At 34.5% G+C, this 23627-nt stretch overlaps 1 protein-coding gene across 1 annotated transcript in view; it reads right to left on the reverse strand.

Moving 5' to 3' along the window:
• LOC135226381 (retinol dehydrogenase 12-like) overlaps positions 1–8048 on the reverse strand; it is an 18002-nt gene extending 9954 nt beyond the window's left edge. The window contains exons 1-2 of the mRNA XM_064265858.1: positions 7859–8048; positions 6693–6881 (exon numbers count right to left, since the gene is read on the reverse strand). Coding sequence (XP_064121928.1) covers positions 6693–6881; positions 7859–8009 — 340 coding nt within the window. The 5' untranslated portion in view covers positions 8010–8048. The remainder of the gene's footprint in view (positions 1–6692; positions 6882–7858) is intronic.
• Positions 8049–23627: the final 15579 nt, after the last annotated feature.

Raw genomic sequence — 23627 nt, forward strand, 5'->3', positions numbered from 1 at the left:
CCTTTATGACTTGTAACCGAGATGTAGAACAGACAGAATAGAGGTAGCTATCGTCATTAGAAGACCTGTACCTCTTTACCTAAGCTTATATGTAGAGAGAATAGAATTAGCCATCACAATGGCAGAAGCGATTCAAGTAAACATCGTCATTAGAAGACTTGTACAATCCTACTGATCTCACCATGTAAATCAGAGAATATAAGTATTTCTGTGACTTCGTGTTCTACTAGATCCTCACCTCATCACCGAATCATCATGAGTTTAACACATCGTCGTCATAACCAAAGAAGATAATACCGACTTCGTAAGTGATCTACAAACCCCAAGACACTCCATTGAATATGGAAGTGCAATACCAAACCGACTTAGCGTAAGATTATCGCAAGTCTAACATTACCTCATAGGGCGCCTTATTATACAATGGCAACAGCCCTAAAAGTGGTGGGGCAACGCCCCAGAAGAAACTCTACAACTTCTCCGAAGAAAAACCAGAATAATAAATCATGAAGTCAACGACGACGAAAAGCAGCAGATTCTTCAAGCAACTTAGTATCATCGTTTAGTGAATAACTTCAAGAAACAAAACCGACGTGTCCTTTTCCTACGGCAACGCAAGCTTCGTCTCTCATTAGAATCATTCAAGAAAACATCGTTAGTGAGCGTTTCCGGCCACTTCAAGAAACAAACCGACGCGTCTGCAGCATCGGATCTTAAAGGGCTCGAATCATCGAAACAACGCGCACGGGGAAAACCTCAAAGCCAAAAACAGGTCATCCACTAAATAGAGAAGGAAGACCAAGGCCGTGTGTCGTTATCGGAACACCGTGACTTCCCACAAAAGCAAGCTAAGTACAATTTTTTATTCATTTGGAGTAACTGAGTGTTTCCTTTGCAGGTCGAATTTCGTTATTCCTGTGGCTGAAGTTACGAGACATTCTTAATCTTACTTTTTTGTTTTACAGAAATTATCTACATCATTGAGATTTCGCTACTACGAGTTTTTTATCTTGAGTGTCTGTTTCCAGAAGTTCTACTGAAATATCATAATCATATACGATGTTAATTTTATCATTTTGGGTGATTATTAATCCCTTACGTAACAAATCATATTAAAAAGTGAATATGCGTTTAGGCGCGTACAGTCGCTGCCACCACTTTTAGGGCTGTTGCCTTGTATAATAAGGCGCCCTATGAGGTAATGTTAGACTTGCGATAATCTTACGCTAAGTCGGTTGGTATTGCACTTCCATATTCAATGGAGTGTCTTGGGGTTTGTAGATCACTTACGAAGTCGGTATTGATCTTCTTTGGTTATGACGACGATGTGTTAAACTCATGATGATTCGGTGATGAGGTGAGGATCTAGTAGGAAAACCACGAAGTACAAAAAATACTTATAGATTCTACTGAATTTACATGGATGAAGATCAAGTAGGATTGTACAAGGTCTTCTAATGACGATAGCTTGATCGCTTCTGCCAATGATGATGTCATCATTGCCGTATCAGCATTTGTTCCTTTTAACCTCAATAATCTGCTTACACAGGCTTCATCTGTGTGTGCCGTCTCCGCTTGCGAAGCAGATTGACTGGAGAAAGGAATGCTTAGCTCATGAACTTCACATGTGGTTCATAGGTCACATGACATACCACATATATTCTTATCCGTGTGTGCAATGCAATTAGTTAAGGACTTGCAATCATTTTAAAATTAATGAACAAAATAAGCAAATAGAATTTCTATAACACCAAAATGAATTAATTTTCTCTGAACCTCATAGACATTTAGAAGTATCAAGACATGTATAAGAAATATTTACTTGCAACATTAGCCTATTACAATTCAAGTAAAACATTCATGGGAAAATGTCACATTTTCTTGAAAAAAAAAAAAAAAAAAAGTTTATATAGAAATTAGTTACATAGTGGGTTCTTTCGTTGCATCTCTAGCCTATTAATAAAGTTTTACAAATAACCTCAGAGGATGCGCGCGAGAAAATTGAATATGAAAAAACAAAAACCCCCCCCCCCCTTTTGTTAGGGGCACATAGGATCAGATTTGATCACAACTTAATTTCAGTTAGCACTAGAGAAATACAGAATCATGATTAATTTCTTCTTTGACTCTTATGTCGCCTGGCAATCTTACAAATAGCTCCGTTTTCCACTTCTTTGTCTAGTAATTTACTACCAGTAATATCGAATTTTCTTTGGGATTCGTAATGATATCTGTTTATTTTTTATAATTATGGATATTTTTACAGTCCTCATAGACCTGGATAGGTTCACTCATTATTAATGCCATGGATAAAAAAGTTTGTACAGCTCTCTTTTGAATTCCAAAATATCAGCGAATTTCATGGGGTTGGGAAGTTCTGGTCTAAATGGCTCTCTCCCCCTCCCCTGTATTTGGATGTCGTCTGAATTTACTTTGCCCTTGTGACAAGTATAATTTCACTTGCAGGCTGATTAATAGAACCTGGTTACAGTATCCTGCAGTACGAGAGTTTCACATCGCAACTTCAAAAAAATCGTTTGTTGCTGCGGACGACAGCAGTCGAGTAACAACCGCCTACAATGTGAAAGGAATAAGCACCATCATGGACTTCTTCGACCGACACCGTATCCCGTCGTTAATCTCGTTTTAATGCGGAACGCTCCGGCGGCTGTCGGAAATCGACTACAAAAGGGACATACTTCTGACAATTACGACCCGAAGGATATTCAACTCTACTTTGCTGGCGAAGGACTCGTGCTGGGGGTGATTTTATTCATCGCGAACGTATTTGGGTGGTTTAGGATGCAGAGAACAAGTATGAGCGCAAAATAGAACGTTGGACCCGCCCAGGCAAATTTTCCCCTTGTTTTAACCATTTGAAATTGGCCCTTTCATTTGGCTATAGGTGGTTGTCTGGAACTGTGTAATGGACGAAAAGTTGTTCGAACGCTAGTTAAATGTGTAGTAGTATAACCTCGGTCATGTATCCTATATATAAATGATCATAAATAACAGAATCAAAATATATCTTTGCGTGTACGCAATAGGAATCTATTTAAAGTGCACATATATTAATCATAATTATATGAATCCATATACATATGTATAAACAAATCAGGTAGCCTATAATCAATCTGTTACCTTTTATCTTACCAATAACTGCAGATATATAACAGTTAGCATAAAAATCAACGAATCAATCAGCATAAACATTAATAATAATTTTATCAATTCATATATGAAATTTTTATTAGTTAAAATTATTATTTTTAATCATGTTATCAGAGTACATTAGTATTTTCTATAGCATATGTATCTTAATGAGATGAAGTGAAAAACTATATCAGTATATATCACGTGATCACTATTATTTACGAATATCATATGCATATTATGTCTAATATTTTTATTACTTGAATCTGTATATGTGTACACCATGAATTTTTTTTTACTTATAAGTATTTTCTATTATCCATATATATTCACATAGTGTCTGTATCACACTCCTATAAGTCAACTGCAAGTCAAGTTTGAGTAATATTCAGTGGTTGGTTTTGGTAGCTGACCGAGCTAATGTAAGTGTTTACATAATAAAAATATGGAATGTTAGTCCATATATATAAAAGACTAAAACTAAAGAGGTCAACCAGATTCTTGCAGGAATGTGATCAGATAGAGACGCTAAAGATGACGTATACAATAAAAGTTAGGCTAAGTGACATGCCGTCACCTGTAGTCATTCAATTGTTTATAAACTTTAGTCCAAGCTTCCTGCTTGAGACAAACACCGTGACCTATAGCTCAAGCGGCCTACTGATAGTACAGTTCATCTGTTGATGTTCGTAGAACTAGTCATCTGATTGTATGTTCGTATGTTCGAGCTACTGTCGCTCCTTTATGACTTGTAACCGAGATGTAGAACAGACAGAATAGAGTTAGCTATCGTCATTAGAAGACCTGTACCTCTTACCTAAGCTTATCATGTAGAGAGAATAGAATAGCCATCATCAATGGCAGAAGCGATCAGCTATCGTCATTAGAAGACTTGTACAATCCTACTTGATCTTCACCATGTAAATTCAGAGAATATAAGTATTTTTGTACTTCGTGGTTTCTACTAGATCCTCACCTCATCACCGAATCATCATGAGTTTAACACATCGTCGTCATAACCAAAGAAGATAATACCGACTTCGTAAGTGATCTACAAACCCCAAGACACTCCATTGAATATGGAAGTGCAATACCAACCGACTTAGCGTAAGATTATCGCAAGTCTAACATTACCTCATAGGGCTTAGCCTATATACAAGGCAACAGCCCTAAAAAATATATATACATATATATATCTATATATATATATATATGTATGTATATATATATATATATACATATATATATATATATATTATATATATTATATATATATATATAATATATATATATATATATATATACTATATATATATATATATATTATACATATATATATATATATTGATATAAATATAATATATATATATATATATATATATACATATATATATATATATATATATATAATTATATATATCTAGGGTATCTATATATTATATACATATATATATATATATATATACATATATATATATTAATATAACAAGACCACAGCTGATGGTCGAAAGCTATAAAGTTAGCTGTACAAGAAATATATATTTCTATACTTTTTTATAAAACTACAGAAGGATTTTACATCATTGTGAATTTATCCCCATATATATACATATATGATATATAGTATGTATGTATGTATATTCCTCTCTCATGACCTGTAATATTAATAAGTATGTGAAGACTATGCTGATCTATGTATCTTTATTAAAGTTAACCTTTATATTCATAAGAGTCTTAATTTTCATTTTGTGCAATACAATCACTACCGCAAAGCATTCACTTTGTAAACTCACGTACCTATTTTTTTTTCTTTTTTTTTCTTTCTTTTTTCGTAAATTATCTTCTGTGCCGTCCTTCACAAATGAACACCTTAATATTTCTTTGGAAGCTTGAATTTCAAGTCAGTGGCCCCTTTGGTGGGCTTGTTCCATGTGAATAGGGTTCATCTACTGAATAATAATTATAGTAATAATGGGGAAGTAAATCCACAGTAGTGTGCCTGTTTGATTTTGTTATTCAAAATATATACAGCAGAAAGCTTTCGATACCCTGCACGTCAATGACTTCCAGGACCTTGCAGGTTTGAATAATAAATTCAAACAGGCATACTACTGTGGATTTACTTCCCAATTTTATTGACTCTTGTGATTATGAGTTTTCTTTGAATAATAATAAATAATAATAATAATAATAATACTAATAATATAATAAATAATAGTAATAATAATAAAATAATAATAAAATAATAATAATAATAAGTTGGTACGAGCACCAACTTGAAGGAGTGATAGAAAACGATCAGGCAAAGATCCTCTGGGACTATGGTATCAGAACGGATAGGGTGATACGTGCAAATAGACCAGACGTGACGTTGATTGACAAAATCAAAAATAAAAAGAAAGTATCACTCATTGATGTCGCAATACCATGGGACACCAGAGTTGAAGAGAAAGAGAGGGAAAAAATGGATAAGTATTAAGATCTGAAAATAGAAATAAGGATATGGGATATGCCAGTGGAAATCGTACCCATAATCATAGGAGCACTAGGCACGATCCCAAGATCCCTGAAATGGAAGCTAGAAAAACTAAAGGCTAAGTAGCTCCAGGACTCATGCAGAAGAGTGTGATCCTAGAAACGGCGCACATAGTAAGAAAAGTGATGGACTCCTAAGGAGGCAGATGCAACCCGGAACCCCACTATAAATACCACCCAGTCGAATTGGAGGACTGTGATAAAGCAAAAAATAAATAAATAAATAATAATAATAATAATAATAATAATAATTAATAATAATAATTAATAATAATAATAATAAAATACTAATAATAATAATAATAATAATAATAATAAAAATAATAATAAGGAAAATACACCCGATATGATATGTACATATATTTAAGGATAAATCTGTACAAAAAGATTTATGGAAAGCTTTTTAAATATATGTATAATGTACATATCTGTGGATCTCTTTCTCCATTTCAAGGCTCATGCTACTTTGAGTATTTATAATAATAATAATAATAATAATAATAATAATAATAATAATAATAATAATATAATAATAATAATAATAATAATAATGATAATAATAATAATAATAATAATAGCCTTGGCATGGACCCAAGATTTTCAGTTTTATTATTATTAAATCATTATTATTATTATTATAGTTTCTCAATTTGAAGGCTCATGTTATAGAGTATTTTTAATAATAATAATAATAATAATAATAATAATAATAATAATAATAATAATAATAACTAATAGCCTTGGCATTGGCCTTAGATTTTCAGTTATTATTATTAATTATTACAGTTTTTTCCATTTGAAGGCTCATGCTATTATGAGCAGTTTTAATAATAATAATAATAATAATAATAATAACAACAACAACAACAACAACTACTAAAAGCCTTGGCGTTGGCCCAAGATTTTCAATTATTATTATTAATTATTATTATTATTATTATTATTAGCAATGGGTCACCCAAAGCAAGAGATCAGTACCAGGTAACCACAATAACAACAACACTTGCCTGCATTATTAATGAGTACGTGGAGCCTTTTCTCCTTCAGTCTGAGTTCCTCAGCAAACGCCCTGACGGAGGCGAGGGATGCTAGGTCCAGCTTCATGACCTCCATCTCTCCTCCTGTCTCCTTCTGGATTTCTTCGGCTGCCTTCTCGGCCTTCTTGGTATCCCTGCAAGCCATGATGATCCTCGCGCCTGCGCAGACCATGAAAACGAATTAGGAAGGTCCACCTGTATATATATATATATATATATATATATGGCTGGTAAAAATGTTCTGTTACAACAGAACATATGAATATAACCACAGAATAAACTGGAATTTGTCACATATCATTTAAAGCACCAACTGCCGATGCAAGAGTTAAATGATGGAATCTGCCTTGATTAAACGGAGGCAGGTAATGAACATCTCAAAGGGAGCATGGGATTCAGATGTCATCGACAAAGTTTTCATTCAACAAACGCTTAAGAGGATTAAAGGAAGATTATCAGCGGGAGTGACCTAAATTGGCTTACCTGTGGATGTACCTCTTGGTATAAATACCACCTTTTCTGTAACTATTCTCATTCATCTACCTGAAGAGGGAGACAGCAGTCTCTGAAATATAGTATTTTTCTCTCTATATTTTGGCATTTTTATGGGCTCCTTTTATTACCTGTATATATAAATACATACATAATCTACCGGTCACTTTTTTACCATAATGGTGTATGTACTTGTAATAGCTACCCACAATTCCCTTTTAACTTCCCGAATTCTTCACACTCCTTAGGATGCACTTGTCACTGTAAAGCCTTAAGACCCAAATGGAGGAATTCCCGATCTAGTGTGACGTCATTTTAACTGATCTCACATGCTCCAGATACCGTTCTAGTGTGACGTCATAATTTGCCTGGCCTTCTAAGTTCCCAGTTAAGTGTGACGACATTTTAACTTACGTGGCTTGTTCAGTTCCCGATCAAGTGTGACCCCATTTTAACTTACCTCGCCTGCTCAGATCCCGGTGAAGTGTGACGTCATTTTAACTGACCTTGCCTGCTCAGTTCCCGGTGAAGTGTGACGTCATTTTAACTGACCTTGCCTGCTCAGTTCCCGGTGAAGTGTGACGTCATTTTAACTGACCTCGCCTGCCCAGTTCCTGGTGAAGTGTGACTTCATTTTAACTTACCTCGCCTGCTCAGTTCCCGAGCCGTCTCTTTCCCAATGCCGACATTACACCCGGTGATGACAACTGTCTTTCCATCGAGCCTCTTTTGAGAATAACAGAACGAACAGGCGAACACACGGCGGGTAAGTATGACCACAGCACAGAGTAACATTGTTGACGTGAGGTCGCCTCCTATTGCCAAGTTGATGACAGCCGCTATGTGGATTGAAAAGGGAAAGATATTGCTGTTAATATTTTTTATTAATATTTTTTGCTCGTTATTTATTGTTTTGTTGATTTATTTTTGTTTGCTAATGACTGGTCTCTTCTTTCTGTATTTCCTGTTACCTTCTGTTATTTATTTCAAATGAATACCATATTTTCTGGAAGCTCGAATTTCAAGCCAGTGGCCCCTGTAGGCCTGTTCTATATGAATAGGGTTCGTTTTCTAAATAATTATTATAATAATAATCATAATAATATTAATAACAGTGCATATAGTAAGAAAAGTGATGGACTCCTAAGTAGGCGGGATGCCACCCCGGAACCCCACACTGTCGAATTGGAGGACTGTGATAGGACTCACCGCCCCCCCCCCCCCCCCCCCCCTCCCCCCCCCCCGCCCCCCCCCACCCCCCCCCCCCCCCCCCCCCCCCCCCCCCCCCACCCCCCCCCCCCCCCCCCCCCCCCACAAAAAAAAATATAATAATAATAATAATAATAATAATAATAATAATAATAATAATAATAATAATAATAATAATAATAATAATAATAATAATAATAATGAAGACTTAAGATCGTTCAGAGGATAAAATATTGAATTACAATCATTGTTTTTCAAGAAATCCTAATGTTAGTATGACATACCTACGTAACTGTACATCTCAGTGTATCAGTTTATGTCCACAGAATTGACCTACTTAAACAGAGAACTGAATTGTGAAAAATAAATTATTTTTCAGGTTGGAGGAAGTTCTCCTCGCGATGTGAGAAGAAAGAGAAGAAGAAGTTCCAGAAACTTCTGGTTGTTGGAACCAGAGGGTCTCAATATCCATGACACCAGAGAATGGATATGAGATAAAAGACGAATGGTCCAGCTCCTGTCAGGCGCGTCAACGTGATGCTAGTGAGTCGTCTGTCTGTGCAGGTATTTGAAATCATTGAAGTCACAGATATTTTCTGAGACTTTGCTGTTAGAGTTTGAACGTTGCAGTGACTTTACATTCGTTTTTCGTGAGAGCCATCCCTGTTTACCGAAACTCATTACAAATGAATGTATAAGTATACATTATATATATACTTAAGAGTATAGATGTGTGTAGTTACTGGCAAAAATCATACGATTATAACTTTTAAGCACTAATCGCGTCATATTCGTTAAGTTAAATGGTCTGGTCTAAACTAATTTGCTTTATTTATCTGGCGGCGCTTTTTTGACCAAGCGAGTCCTTCGAATTCGTAGAAAGTCTCATTACCTTTTTGGGAAAAAAAGTTGTAAAAAACATACAGCGTTTTGTGTATGCAATCTGTTTATTAGTTGTTGTCACTACTATTGGAAATATTACTTTGATTACTATTATTATGAATATTATTTTTTATACTGTGTGGATATTGCCGATATGTCATTTTTTATCATGTTAACTCGTATCTAGATTGTGTATGTTATTGTCTCTACTTTGTATATTCCATTTACATGGCCTTGAGCTGAAATAAAGTTGTTTATTATTATTATTATTATTATTATTATTATTATTATTATTATTATTATTATTATTATTATTATTATTATTATTATTATTATATATAAACAGCTTATTTTTATAGAAAATTCTTTGCAACATCGATTTGATATGGCGGAAAAAAAAAACTTACCTAAAAAGCAACAGGTAAAGCAACTTAGAAAGGCCTCTTTAAAAACTACGACCCCGGCTAAGAATTAAGCCGAGAAGAGAAAGAACGAGGATATTTTCCAGGTAAATAAAAATTTTAGTTAAAATAAATAAACTGAAAAAAATGACATGCAATTGTAATAACTTCACGTCCAGGATGAAGGTGCATCATCAAAGTTATATTTTAGAAGTCCGTCCTAGTTCGCCTTAAGTTATATCAGCAGAGTAATTTCGTCCCTGTTGCTGTGGATATAAGGTTCGATTTTCCGTGGCTCTCCTCTTCAGTCTGTCCTCAGGAAAGAATATGTCTAGACAATTTTTTTTACCCTTTTTTTTAATCTTTTTTTTTTACGAAAGTGAACTGTTATGATATTTGCATTCGAATTCTTTTGTCTTACAATGGTTTAAACGGAACAACACCACCCCCTCCCAAATAAAAAAATAAAAAAAGAAAGTTATTTTCAATGGAAGTATGAAAGGTTTCTCTCTATCTCTCTCTTCTCTCTCTCTCTCTCTCTCTCTCTCTTCTCTTCTCCAACTGCGGGAAAAGGTGGCGTAATTGGCATGCGTGTTTAGCAGATTCGCAATACCCCGATGAGGGTAGCAGGGAAGGGAACTGGCATTTCTCATCTATGAAATCAGCAACAGTCCTACCAAAAAGATACAAAAGCATTCATAGATATATTAGAAGGATAATCCTTCAAACTGGAACAAATCTAATGACACATCTTGAAAATAATTGAAGAAGTTCCAAATAAAATCCAAGTGGTCAAGAGACTCATAAAGAAAATATACATAAAACCAACATATCCGACAAAGAAAATGAATAATGGGTGAATCGTGAATATACTAATTGATGCATTAGGAAAAAAGAATGCCAAAAGCATGCAAACTGTGTAAGGTTTGGTATAGCATAGTCAAATCACAAAACCTAATCAGAAAATGTGCTGCATGCACATTCCAGACCATCCACAGTGTGCTGAGGTAATACAAGATTTTGAGAAAAAAAGATACAAGAATTTTTTGTTGGGGGGGGGTTCAACATGTCTATCATGGATAGACAATGTTATTAAATCAAGATTGAATGTACAAATAGTTGAGGATGAAGAAGAAGAGAAGAAGAAGAAGAAGAATAAAAAGTAAGAAGAGGAAAACGGAAGAGAAGTAAACAAAAATGAAATGACAGAAAAAACTAAGGAAAACAAGAACAAGATAAAAGTATGGATGCAGAGATACTCATTGATACTACATATGAGGCAATAAAGCAGCATACCTACGAAGAAATAAATTACGATATGACAACAGAAAAGCAAATCCCGAAGAGGCTCTACCCAGATCTACATACAATGACGGGAAAGAGGAAAAAATAGACAAGAAAGACAAAATCTGCAACCTTTTGAAAAAGAGGGAAGGGAATTGCAGATTTGGAGAAAGATGTTACTACACAATCCTAAGATATGTCAAAAACTATGAAAAAAAATAATGGTAAATGTGCAATACTTAGAATGATATGGGGATGATTCAATCCTAAGATATGTCAAAACTATGAAATATGGTAAATGTGCATACTTAGAGGATATGGGGATGATTGCAGAGATCTGCATCCAAAACATATGTAAAAACCTAAAAGAAGGAAAAGGATGTAAGTTCGACAAAAAATGCAAATATATGCACCCTGTAGCCCATGAATCATAATCAAATAAATAACCAACCAAGTAATAAAATCCAAAATAAGAAAGAAACAAATAAAGAGAGAAATCAAGAATATCAGGTAAAAGAGAAAAGCAAACCACCAATTGAGATATGCAGAGGTGTCAGCAAAGAATTTCAAAGCATCAGCTCCGAAATTCTACTCAAGAGATAATAACTGTATTTATTATGCAAGAGGATATTGCAGAAACGGAGAATTGTTGCAGATTCAGACACAAAATGAATAATTATGGAATGAAAGGAAAGATCGCAAATATTATGGAAAAAGTTGGAGTTTTTTTTAATGTCAAGAATTTTACTGGAAAATGAAAAAAAAAGAACAACATACAGAACAGGAAGAGACATGGGAAAATCCTTATTACTATCAGTATTAAATGAAGGAGAAAACACGCAAACCATCATAGTGATGAATGCGCAGGGTTTAGTTACGAGTACTCAAAATGAAAAAATGAGACTTAGAAGAACTAAACCAAAATGAAAAGAAAATAGATATAATGAATATAAGTGAAACCTGGTATTCCCAAGAAGACTGGGAATGATGATCAAATAAAAGGGTTCCAAACTTATAGATCAGATAGAAAAAATAGGAATCAAGGGAACCGCAATATATGGGAAAGACAAAAACAAGGAAAAATATATGAGAAATATAGTAACTCAGAATGTGAACTAATAGCGGTAGAATTTTGAATCTGAAAGATTGATGAACATAGTAATATATAGACCTCCTAATACTAAAGAGTTTGACTTAATAATTGAAAAATTGGATGATATATGTAGAAATCACAAGGACTGGACTATTCTCCTATCTGGAGACTTCAACTTTCCTTTCGTAGACTGGAAAGAACGAATAGGAGATTGTGGTTGTACTTATACATATAAAAAAGAGAGTAATAGTAGTGCAGAAGATAAGAGGCAATTTGAAAAGCTATTAGATATGCTACTAGAATACAACATTCAACAAATAAATCACCTGCCAACGAGAAAGGAAAATACTTTAGACCTAGTATTTGTGAATGAGATGAATTATGTTAAAGAAATAATAGTTTATAATGCGAGTATTTCAGACCATAATGTCATAGAATTAACAGTCCATTCCAAAGCAAGTGAAAACAGAGATAAGCAAGAGTTGAAAAGTGAGAATGATATGGAAAATACAACTTCTACAGTAAAAATATAAAATGGTCAGAATTAATGAAGAATTAAACAAAGATTGGGATAACATTTTCGTAAGTGATGACATAATGGGTAAATACGGAGATATATATAAAATATTGGAGATAATAGTGGAAAAATACTTATACCGAAGAAGAAAAGTAAACATCATTCATGCATACCAAGAGACAGAAGGATCTTGTTCCAGAAAATCAGAAAGTGGAAAAAAGGTCTTGCAAAAGAAAAAAAATGCATGGAAGGTTATAGAACTAAAAAGTAAGATAGAAAATGCAGAACAAAAAATTATACAATCAAAAGAAAATGAAAAACGGGACTTGGAAGAAAAAAAAAAACCCTATTAAATATCAAGCAAAACCCCAAAACTATTATACTCATATGCGAAGAAGATGAATAAAAGAAGAATAGAAAATAGGCCCTCTGAGAATTGAAGGGAGATTAACGAATGAAAAAAAGGAAATTTGCAACATACTGGCAGAACGATATAAGAGAGAATTCACCCCTAGAATAGATAAATGAAGATAATGATATAGAAGTAAGGGATGAAAATAGTGGAATATTTAGCTGACATAGATATTATTGAAAGCTGATATTGTACAGGCTATTAATGAAATTAAAATGGAGCTGCTGCAGGGCCTGATGGAATTCCTGCTATTTTGTTAAAGAAAGTAGTTCATTCTATCGCAAAGCCACTTGCAATATTATTAAGACAAAGTGTAGATACAGGCAAGATATATGATGAGCACAAATTAGCGTATATTACCCCTACTTTGTCAAAAGTGGATTCAAGAACTAGAGGCCCAAGTAATTATAGGCCTTGTGAGTCTAACATCACATATAATGAAAAGGTATGAAAGCGGTAATGAGCAAAATATTATAGAACATTTAATAAAAAACAATTGTTTAATAAAGGGACAAACATGGTTTCGTACCCGGAAAAAGTACACAAACCCAACTGTTAGTCCACCGTGAAAAAACATATTTCAAAAAATATGAAAAAGAAAACGGAAATGAAACAGATGTGGTTTATTTAGACTTTGCAAAAGCTTTTGATAAAGTAGACCATAATATATTAGCGAAGAAAATTAGAAAACACAATATCGTGATAAAGTAGGAAGATGGTTAAAAAGAATTTTTACACAACAGAAAACAGATAGTTATTGCAAACGACGAGAAATCGGATGAAGCCAAGGTAATATCCGGTGTGCCGCAAGGTACGGTGTTAGCTGCAATACTGTTTGTTATTATGATTGAAGACATAGACAATAATGTTAAGGATTTCGGTAGTGAGTAGTTCGCAGATGACACAAGAATAAGTAGAGAAATTACTTGTGATGAAGATAGGAACGCTCTGACAAAGGGAGGTAACCTTAACAAAGTATAGATTGGGCAGAGGTAAATAGGATGGTATTTAACTCTGATAAATTTGAATCAATGAAATTATGGAGACAGAGAAAGAAAGCTATATGCATATACTGGGACCTAATAATGAGACCATCACAAATAAGGAAGCAGTTAAAGACCTTGGTGTGATGATGAAATAGGAACATGTTATGCAAATGATCAAATAGCAACTCTGTTGGCAAAATGTAAAGCAAAAATGGGAATGTTGTTACGGCACTCAAAACAAAAGAAAAGCTGAACACATGATTATGCTTTATAAAACATATGTTCGTAGTCCACTTGAATATTGCAATATGATATGGTACCCCACACTATCAAAAGGATATTGCAACAAATAGAGGTGAGTACAAAGGTCCTTTACAGCTAGAATAGAAGAAGTTAAGGACCTAGACTACTGGGAAAGACTACAATTCTTAAATTATATAGTCTGGAAAGGAGAAGAGAACGCTACATGATAATTCAGGCATGGAAACAGATAGAAGGAATAGCAGAAAATATCATGGAACTAAAAATATCAGAAAGAGCAAGCAGAGGTAGATTATCAGGTGCCCGAAAAATATACCAGGAAAATAAGGAAAGCACACAGGACATTAATCCACTACGCACCAGCATCGATAATGCAGCGTCTATTCATGCGTTGCCAGCTCATCTGAGGAATATATCAGGAGTGGAGCGTAGATGTGTTTAAGAATAAGCTCGACAAATATCTAAACTGCATCCCAGACCATCCAAGATTGGAAGATGCAAAATATACCGGAAGATGTACTAGCAACTCTCTGGTAGACATTAGAGGTGCCTCACACTGAGGGACCTGGGGCAACCCGAACAAGATGTAAGGTCTGTAAGGTAAGGTCCCGTGAAGGTTATCAGCAATGAAAGGCAACGTGAGGATGCTCTCTGTCTCTCGCTCTCTCTCTCTCTCTCTCTCTCTCTCTCTCTCTCTCTCTCACCTTTATCCGCTGTGAATGGTCTATCTTCCCCTCCTCTTTAACTCACGGGATAAACGAGAGGAGAAAGGAAGGAAAATATATCACGACAACGAACCTTTAAAAATTCCAGGCCCTCTGACCTTTTGACCTTATTCTCTTGTTGCTGTGTTGCTCTTCCCTTGTTTTCCTTCTTGGAAGAGTCTAAGCAAAGTCTGAATAAAACTCTAAACTGCTTAGGTGACCATCATTACCACACTTTAGATCTTAGCCCTTCCCAAGTCGTTTGTGGAGGCAGTTCTCTACCGGTATTTTTTCAGTCAGTACTCCACGGTGATAGGAAATCAAGTGTGTCCTTCTTTCATCTTTGAGTCACATTTATTGCATTACTTTTCGGACGTCTTTTCAGATGCCCATTCCGTCGGCCTTTGCTTCAAATTATATCAGTATCGTTTTAGATTTTGCTGATAAAATTATAACAGTTTTGTTCATAGTTTATAAATTCACATAAGATCTATATCACCGTTTTGTCGTTATGTGAACTTAATTAACTTTCTGTTTGTGTTTTAAACATTTCGAGTAAGTTGTAAATTTTTTATTAATAAGCAATTCAAAATGAATTAATTACATTTATCTTGATAGAATTATTAACATGATTAAAACAGGACGAGGAAATGAATCACAGTTAGAAAATTTCTAAAGGAAATGAAATTACTTTCCCCCCGCAAGCAAGACTACATCATTAACACTCTCGGATAAAATGCAGCGAATTATTCAAGCAACAGACATTATTGGCGGGAAGCTTATAGGCGAATATTTAAAAAAATAATGAAAATAATCGTAAATCTGAGATAGCAGCAGCAGCAGCAGCAATAACTATGTAAAGAGAGAGAGAGAGAGGCCAGTTTGCCGTGATGGATAAGCATCATCAGAAATTTCATAAAATGCTGGAGCCTCGCCTTCGTCTGCCCCTCCAGAGTATTTGCGCCCCTGTTGCAGAGGAGCGTAAGGTTCAGTCTCGCCTGTTTTGCCTTTTCTGTATATTGTCTGGGGGAGAATTTATTTTGGAATTTCGTAGGTTTCTGATATTTAACGTTCTTCCTCTCTCTCTCTCTCTCTCTCTCTCTCTCTCTCTCTCTTCTCTCTCTCTCTCTCTCCTCTTCAGTGCCTTCTTTTTTTAATCAGAAAGTTATTGGCGGTGAAAGGTGCTTGAGGGTGATTCTCTCTCTCTCTCTCTCTCTCTCTCTCTCTCTCTCTCTCTCTCTTTCTGGGAAGGTTATCAGCAATGAAAGGTGCAGGAGGATGCTCTCTCTCTCTCTCTCTCTCTCCTCTCTCTCTCTCTCTCTGTTAAAGATTTTCACACTCCTATCCTCTCAGTGAACGCCCCAACTCAAGTGTGCTTCCGTTAATAATTCACAATTCAGAAGAGTACAACAAAGATAAAGCAGAGACACGACGGAGACGCCATTAAAATTGCAGACCAGGAATTCTTGTAGCTTTTCTGGCGGTGGCAGAGAGAGAGAGAGAGAGAGAGAGAGAGAGAGAGAGCAAAAGCCCCAGTAAATAATCCCGAAGCGACATTGTCGTGTCTCCATTTTTTTTTTACAGCAACTCCGATATAAGAAAACTTTCGGGCTTAGCGGACAGCAGCGAGCATTTCCAGGCTCGTCACGGGCTGGATCCCCTGAGCGGGGGGTGGGGGGTGCCGACGGAGAAAGGGAGGGGTTGGTTGGGGGAAAGAGTGAACGTATTGCCAAAGCGCGTTCGTCTTATTGGACAGCTTCCGGCGGACGAACCCGACGCAGCTTGGGAAGAGATTGACTGTTTACTGTCAATATGGATGTCTGAGCTTACGACTGACTCTCTTCTGTTCTGCTTATTCAGTCTTCTCTTTAAACCTTCCACTGATTATTTATTCATTTTCAAGAGGATTTAATGCATCAGATCTAGATACTCTGTTCTTTTTTCTCTCTAAATTAATAGTTATATTATATATTCTAGACTCTGTGACTGCTTGAATCAGGAAAGACTTGCATTTATAACTTCCTCTCTTTCTGACTTCCAGCAAGTTGCATCTGCAACTTCTTGTGCATCTCTAACTTCCCCGATGAGCCTTTTAGTTCAAATATATATTTTAAAACTCTGCCACAGTCCGTTGGTGTCCTATGTTATTGGTACCGAAAGTACGATTATGGCTAACTTTAACCTTAGATAGAATTAAAATTACTGAGGCTAGAGGGTTGCAATTTGGTATGTTTGATGGCTGGAGGGTGGGCAATACACACACCAATTTGTAGCCCTCTAGCCTCAGCAGTTTTTAAGATGTGAGGGCGGACGGATAGACAAAAAGTCGGCTAAATAGTTATATTTTACAGAAAGCTAAAAAATAAAAAAATAAAAAAATTAAACATATTTCTAGAACTTTCACACCAAACCGGTCACTCTCTCACCGTCATTCTCTAACGAAATCTAAACTTTAATATTAAATGGTACCAGTTAATCTTTACTAATGCTTTAAGTGTGTTTTGTGATTCATAGGGTTCCCACTCTGATATGCCTTTTAAGTCCGATATATATAATTCAGATGTTTATTATTATTCATTTTTCAATTCTGGTACTACATATCGTCAATAATTAATCATATACTTATTAAATTTCTCCTTACTGGACTGGCTGATATAGAACCCTTGTATTAATAATGAAGAGTGTGGCCCCTTCGTACAATATACACTCGTCATATATATTAGTCACTTTTTTAATTATCATTATTATCAGAAATGACGCCATTATGACTCATAAAATTTGAAACGTCACTGCTCAGTCCTGTTGGGTGTTTCCTCATTGAAAATGTAGCAGCAGAATGTTTTAATCGAGACAGTAAATACATCAATATTCTGTTGCCTGTGGTCCAAGACTCTTACTCGTCACAAGCAAGAGAGAGAGACGCTGTTTTTGGAAGCGTCTTCCAAAAACAGCGGATAAATATTTGGATCAGTTTCCGCTTCTCCTGGATCTGCGTCTTGTCCTTGTAGCAGTCGCTTTTGGCTTTGAAATATTATTCGAGGAGAGAGAGAGAGAGAGAGACAGGAGGGGAGAGAGAAGATAGCCGCAGAGGGAGAGGAGACAGAGAGACGCAGAGAGATGAGAGAAAGCTGAAATTACGTAATGTATGACAGAAACATTCAAAATTAAGAGAATTTGTGGAATTTAATTGATAGTTATGTGTTAGAGAGAGAGAGAGAGAGAGAGAGAGAGCTGAAATGATGTATATATACGTAAATTCTAATATAGAGACCTTATAGAAGCTAACTTCTAATTTTTGGTTGTAAAAGGAGAGAGAGAGAGAGAGAGAGAGATTCAGAGAGAGCAATAAATGCGTATCTAAGAAAAGCTGCATGCGTAGATTACAAAAACATAAAGAAATATTCGTCAGCAGTAAAAAACTAAAGTAACTTTAACTGAGAATAATTAAGTAGGAAAAAATGATAAATCCACACTCATATATAACACAAAAAAAAGACTAAATCTTAAAAAAAAAACAGAAGACCACAACAAAATATTCATAAGCGTCAATAATCATTTTAATGACGACAGCGAACGAAGTCACTTCGCTGAGCGATTTCTATAAATGAATAATTTTCGTCTGTGCGTAGGCCGTCCGTCTCTCGGGACACGAATTCGTGATTAGAGTTATAGTTCACTCGTCCCGGAATTTCCATTATTTTACGGACGACGGACTCGAATATCTATATCTGGGGTTTTATGACTGAATCATTTGATGTCTGTTTCATTTTGAGAGAGACAGTGAACTCGAATTTAACCCCCGTCGTATTTTTAGCTTTCTGAAACGAAAACTATTGCGTCGGCTTTGTTGTCTGTCAATCCGCTATATTTCTGTCCGCCTTCATATCTTAAAAACTACCGAGGCTAGAGGGCTGCAAATTGGTATGTTGATCACCCACCTTCCAATCATCAAACATACCAAATTGCAGCCCTCTAGCCTTAGTAGTTTCTATTTCATTCAAGGTTAAAGTTAGCCCTGATCGTGCGTCTGACAACGATATAGGCCAGGCCACTACCGGACCGTGGTTAAAGTGTCATGGGTCGCGGCTCATACAGCATCATACCGAGACCATCGAAAAGCAGATCTGTTTTCGGTGGTCTTGATTATACGCTGTACAGAAAACTCGATTGCACACCGAAGAAACGTCGGCGCATTTTTTACTTTATTTTATTTTATTTTTTTCTGGGTTTGATAAGTAACTGATAAGCGTGGACTCGCTTTGTTTTATTTCTTTTTCCTTGGGTTTGATAAGTGTGGACTCGTTTTGTTTTATTTCTTTTCGTGGGTTTGATAAGTAATTGATAAGTGTGGTCTCGCTTTGTTTTATTTTTATTTTATCTTGGGTTTGATAAGTAATTGATATGTGTGGACTCGCTTTGTTTTATTTATTTTATCTTGGGTTTGATAAGTAATTGATAAGTATGGACTCGTTTTTGTTTTATTTTATTTTTTTTTGGGTGGTCTCGCTCTGTTTTATTTTTTTTTTTGGGGGGGGGCGGGGTTTGATAAGTAACTGTAGTTGTTAATAATGCCTTGTTGACGCGTCAGGTTATATAACATAAATATAATCTTTCGGCAAGTTCGTAAATCATTCCGTGTATAAATCTGGATTCCGAGAAATTAATAAAACCTCCAAAAGGAAATCCTAACCTGTGTCATATATTTCCTTACCATTTTCATAACTTTTTCCCAGTATAAGTTCAACCTACCTCTGCCTATACCATTCTACGTATCGGTTAAAAAAAGCGCTGAATAAGCTTTAAGCCTCTTCCAGCACGGGTTCGATGCTCCGAGTTGGAATATATTCCTTAGTTTCATTCGTCTTTCGGATCTTCAGAACAGAAATATATATATATATATATATATATATATTATATATATATATATATATATATATATATATATATGTGTGTGTGTGTTTGTGTGTGTGTGTGTGTAATATATATATATATATATATATATATATATATATATATATATATATATATATATATATATATATATATATATATATGATATTATATATATATATATATATATATATATATATATTATATATATATATATATATACATAAATATACGTATGCATATACATGTACATACCATATTATATATATATATATATATATATATATATATATAATGTACATGTATATGCATACGTTATATTTATGTATCTATAATATATATATATATATATATATTATATATATATAATATATATATATATATATATATATATATATATATACAGTGGTACCTCGACATACGAAAGGCTCAACTTACAAAAACTCGAGATACGAAAGCAAATACGAAGATTGTTGGCTCTACATACGAAAATAGTTCAAGTTACAAAAGGTTGTTGCTGCAAAGTCTCGAGATTCGCCCGGACCACCGAGAACAATTTAAAACTTGTGCGCCGCCAACTGAGTAAACTCGCCACCATCCTCCTGCTCTCCCACCTTGGTTTCCTGATGCTAGTCACCCCGTAAGATCCTGCTCTCCTATTGGTCGCCTACCCCTTGTGCTCTATGTATTCTATTGGTAAAAAGGATGCTGTAAATTGAAAAACTTATTCATGCAATACATTTAATAAAAAAAAAAAAAAACATTAGGTAAAGATAGAATAAAGAATAGAAATGAATGGTTATTATACTGTTGGTAGTTTCAGTAGTTGAAGAGCGATAATGAAAAATTTGAGTACTGTTACGTACTGCATGCTAGTGAAAGTGGTTGCTTTGGCGATCGTTCGGTACTCGTAAGTGCTGAACGTAAACAGAAGCTTGGAAGCTTTTTTTTATTTGTTTGATTGTTTCTTATTAGTTAATGGTTACTTAAAATAATTATTTTTGAAATGAGTACATGCAATACATTTAATAAAAAAAATTGCGAATTAAATATCATAAAATATAAAATAAATCAGACTACTATCATCGAAGCCAACAAATACGTATTTTCTAGAATTCTTCTTCTGTTTTAATATTACGTATATGTTTCATTATAGCTGTCAGTAACTCGGTATCTCCATTAGGTAAAGATAGAATAAAGAATAGAAATGTAATGGTTATGATACTGTTTGGTAGTTTCATCAGTTGAAGACAGATAATGAAAATTTATGGCTTACTGTGTGCTAGGAAAAGTGATTGCTTGGCGATCATTCGGTACTCGTAAGTGCTGAATGTAAACAAAAGGGGTGGGAAGGTTTCTTTTGTTTGTTTGTGTATTATAGTTAATGATTAATTAATAATTTAATTTGAAATGAGTACATACTGATTATTTATACATTTTATTGGCATATTCTAAGCTTTTAGCTTCTTAGGTTTAGATGTCAGAATCATAGACTAGGCTACAGTAGCAACTGCTAACATAGGCTAGGCTTTTTGCTAAGGGACATATGCTAAAGTCCTAATATATGCAGTAAAAAATGGGGTTGAACATTACATGCAGTTGAATATTACTCAAGTATGTACTATTTTGCCTTTTTGGAGTCATATTCTTCCGTCGGATTGGCGTCGTAACCCTAGAACATGTGTTGTAAGCCTGGAAATATAATTTACTGGGGTGTTTTTATAGGGCATTGGAATAAATTAGACATTTTACATGTAAAATGCGGTTCAAGATACGAAAAGCTCATGATACGAAGGGCTGCCTTGGAACGGATTAATTTTGTATGTCGAGGTACCACTATACATACATATAATATATATATATATATAATTAATATATATAATATAATATATATATATATATATATATATATATATATAAACTTGAAGAACACTTGGGCCTTTATTATACACAGACTTAAGAGAGAGAGAGAGAGAGAGAAAGAAAGAAATAAAATTGCCCAAAATTGTCAGATAAAGATTAAAATTTTCAACACTCCCTTGTTCTATAATTCAAGTGAGTTCAAATATTCTCCACTGCCTTTTTTTTCTTATTTTTTTTTCATCGTGAGTTGTAGTACTTACTATATCATCTAACCCAGCCCAGCTATCAAGTTTTTATAAAGATTTTTTACGGGCATTCCATATGTGATCTCGTTTCTTGTATTTTTTTTCTCCTTTGAAAAGCTATAATTCAGTTTTTATGAAAGCTGTTCCATGCCTTGTTATTATGTTCATTGTTTTCCGAGAATTCTTAACGCCTAAAAACTTGTCTATAATTTCCATTCCTCTCACAAGGTCAGGCCAACCAAACTCCCTTTGACAGATTAATCCTTTTTATTTAACCATTTTTTCTCTAAGTCTTCCATTTCTTTCACATCTATCTTCTGTCTAGTTAGTTCGTTTATCCGCATATACTTCTTCCCAGCCGGATATATGCTTTCTTTAACCCGCTTGGTAGCTTTATTTTTTTTTTTTTGGTTTTTTTTTATTAATCGCATTGCTGTGATTATCCTTTCATTTGTAGCTTTTATTAACACCGAAAATAACGAGGGAGAATTTCATTCTTGAATCAAGTAGCATATTTGGATGCTCTAACAAATACGCATAAAATATATTATTTATTCGTGTAGTAGTTGCCATTGTCTTATTTTTCGTCTTCAGCCACCCATATTATTTAAAGTTAAAAAGTATTATTATTATTATTATTATTATATTATTATTATTATTATTATTATTATTATTATTATTATTATTATTATTATTATTCGGAGAAACAATCCGCAGTTATGTAATTGTACATATTTAAAGATAAAACCGTTTAGATAGTTTTATGCATTTCAAGACTCGTGTTGTTGTTGTTATTATTATTATTATTATATTATTATTTTATTATTATTAATTATTATTATTATTATATTATTTTAGTATTATTATTATTATTATTACACGAAATATATTTTATAATTAATAGAAAAAGGCTTGGCGAATACAAAATAACCTTCTAAAATTATTATTATTACACGAAATGCAATTTCTTCTTAAATAGAATAGAGAAAGGCTTGGTGAATGCAAAATAACTCCCTCTATGTAAAAATGTACAGAAAATGGGGAAAAAGCCTTACCCCCCACAGCGGAGGCCTTAGCCAGAAACCAGCCTTCCTCCTTGAAGAGGTTAACCCCATCCGGTGGTGAAAAGCCGGGGATTAAGCCACTGGAAATTCAATATTCCGCCCAACATGTAACTCCATTGTGGTTGGCTCCCTCTTGCTGCCGTTACCAGTCAGTAGGTCAAAAATGAACACAACAGAAGCGTAGATGCAGCGCAGGAGAGGTCGTTTCAAAGACCTGAGTTTTTATCGTTTAGGGGGACGTCTTTCAGTGGAGAATATTTTCGACCGTTTTTGAGAATATCTTCAATTCCTTCAGGTGGGAAGCATTACCGATTTTGTCACCCTTATGCCTGGACGCTATATGAGACGATTTTATCGTTTACGGGACGTATTTTTGTGAAAAACGTTGACAAACTGTTTTGAGAATATTTTTTTTCATTAAGTGAGAAGCGGTATTAACTTTATGTCCTTTATATAAACGGAATATGAGAGACACCACACTAATTCTTGTGTCAAGGGACGGATTTGTCGGTCAAAGGCGTATTTTTGAGCAAAATATTTCGTCTATTTCTAGAAAATCTCTTTCGTCATATGAGAAGCATTACTGATTTACTCTCTTTTAC

Source organism: Macrobrachium nipponense, chromosome 14 (genome assembly GCF_015104395.2).
Source record: "Macrobrachium nipponense isolate FS-2020 chromosome 14, ASM1510439v2, whole genome shotgun sequence".
Lineage (NCBI taxonomy): Eukaryota > Metazoa > Arthropoda > Malacostraca > Decapoda > Palaemonidae > Macrobrachium > Macrobrachium nipponense.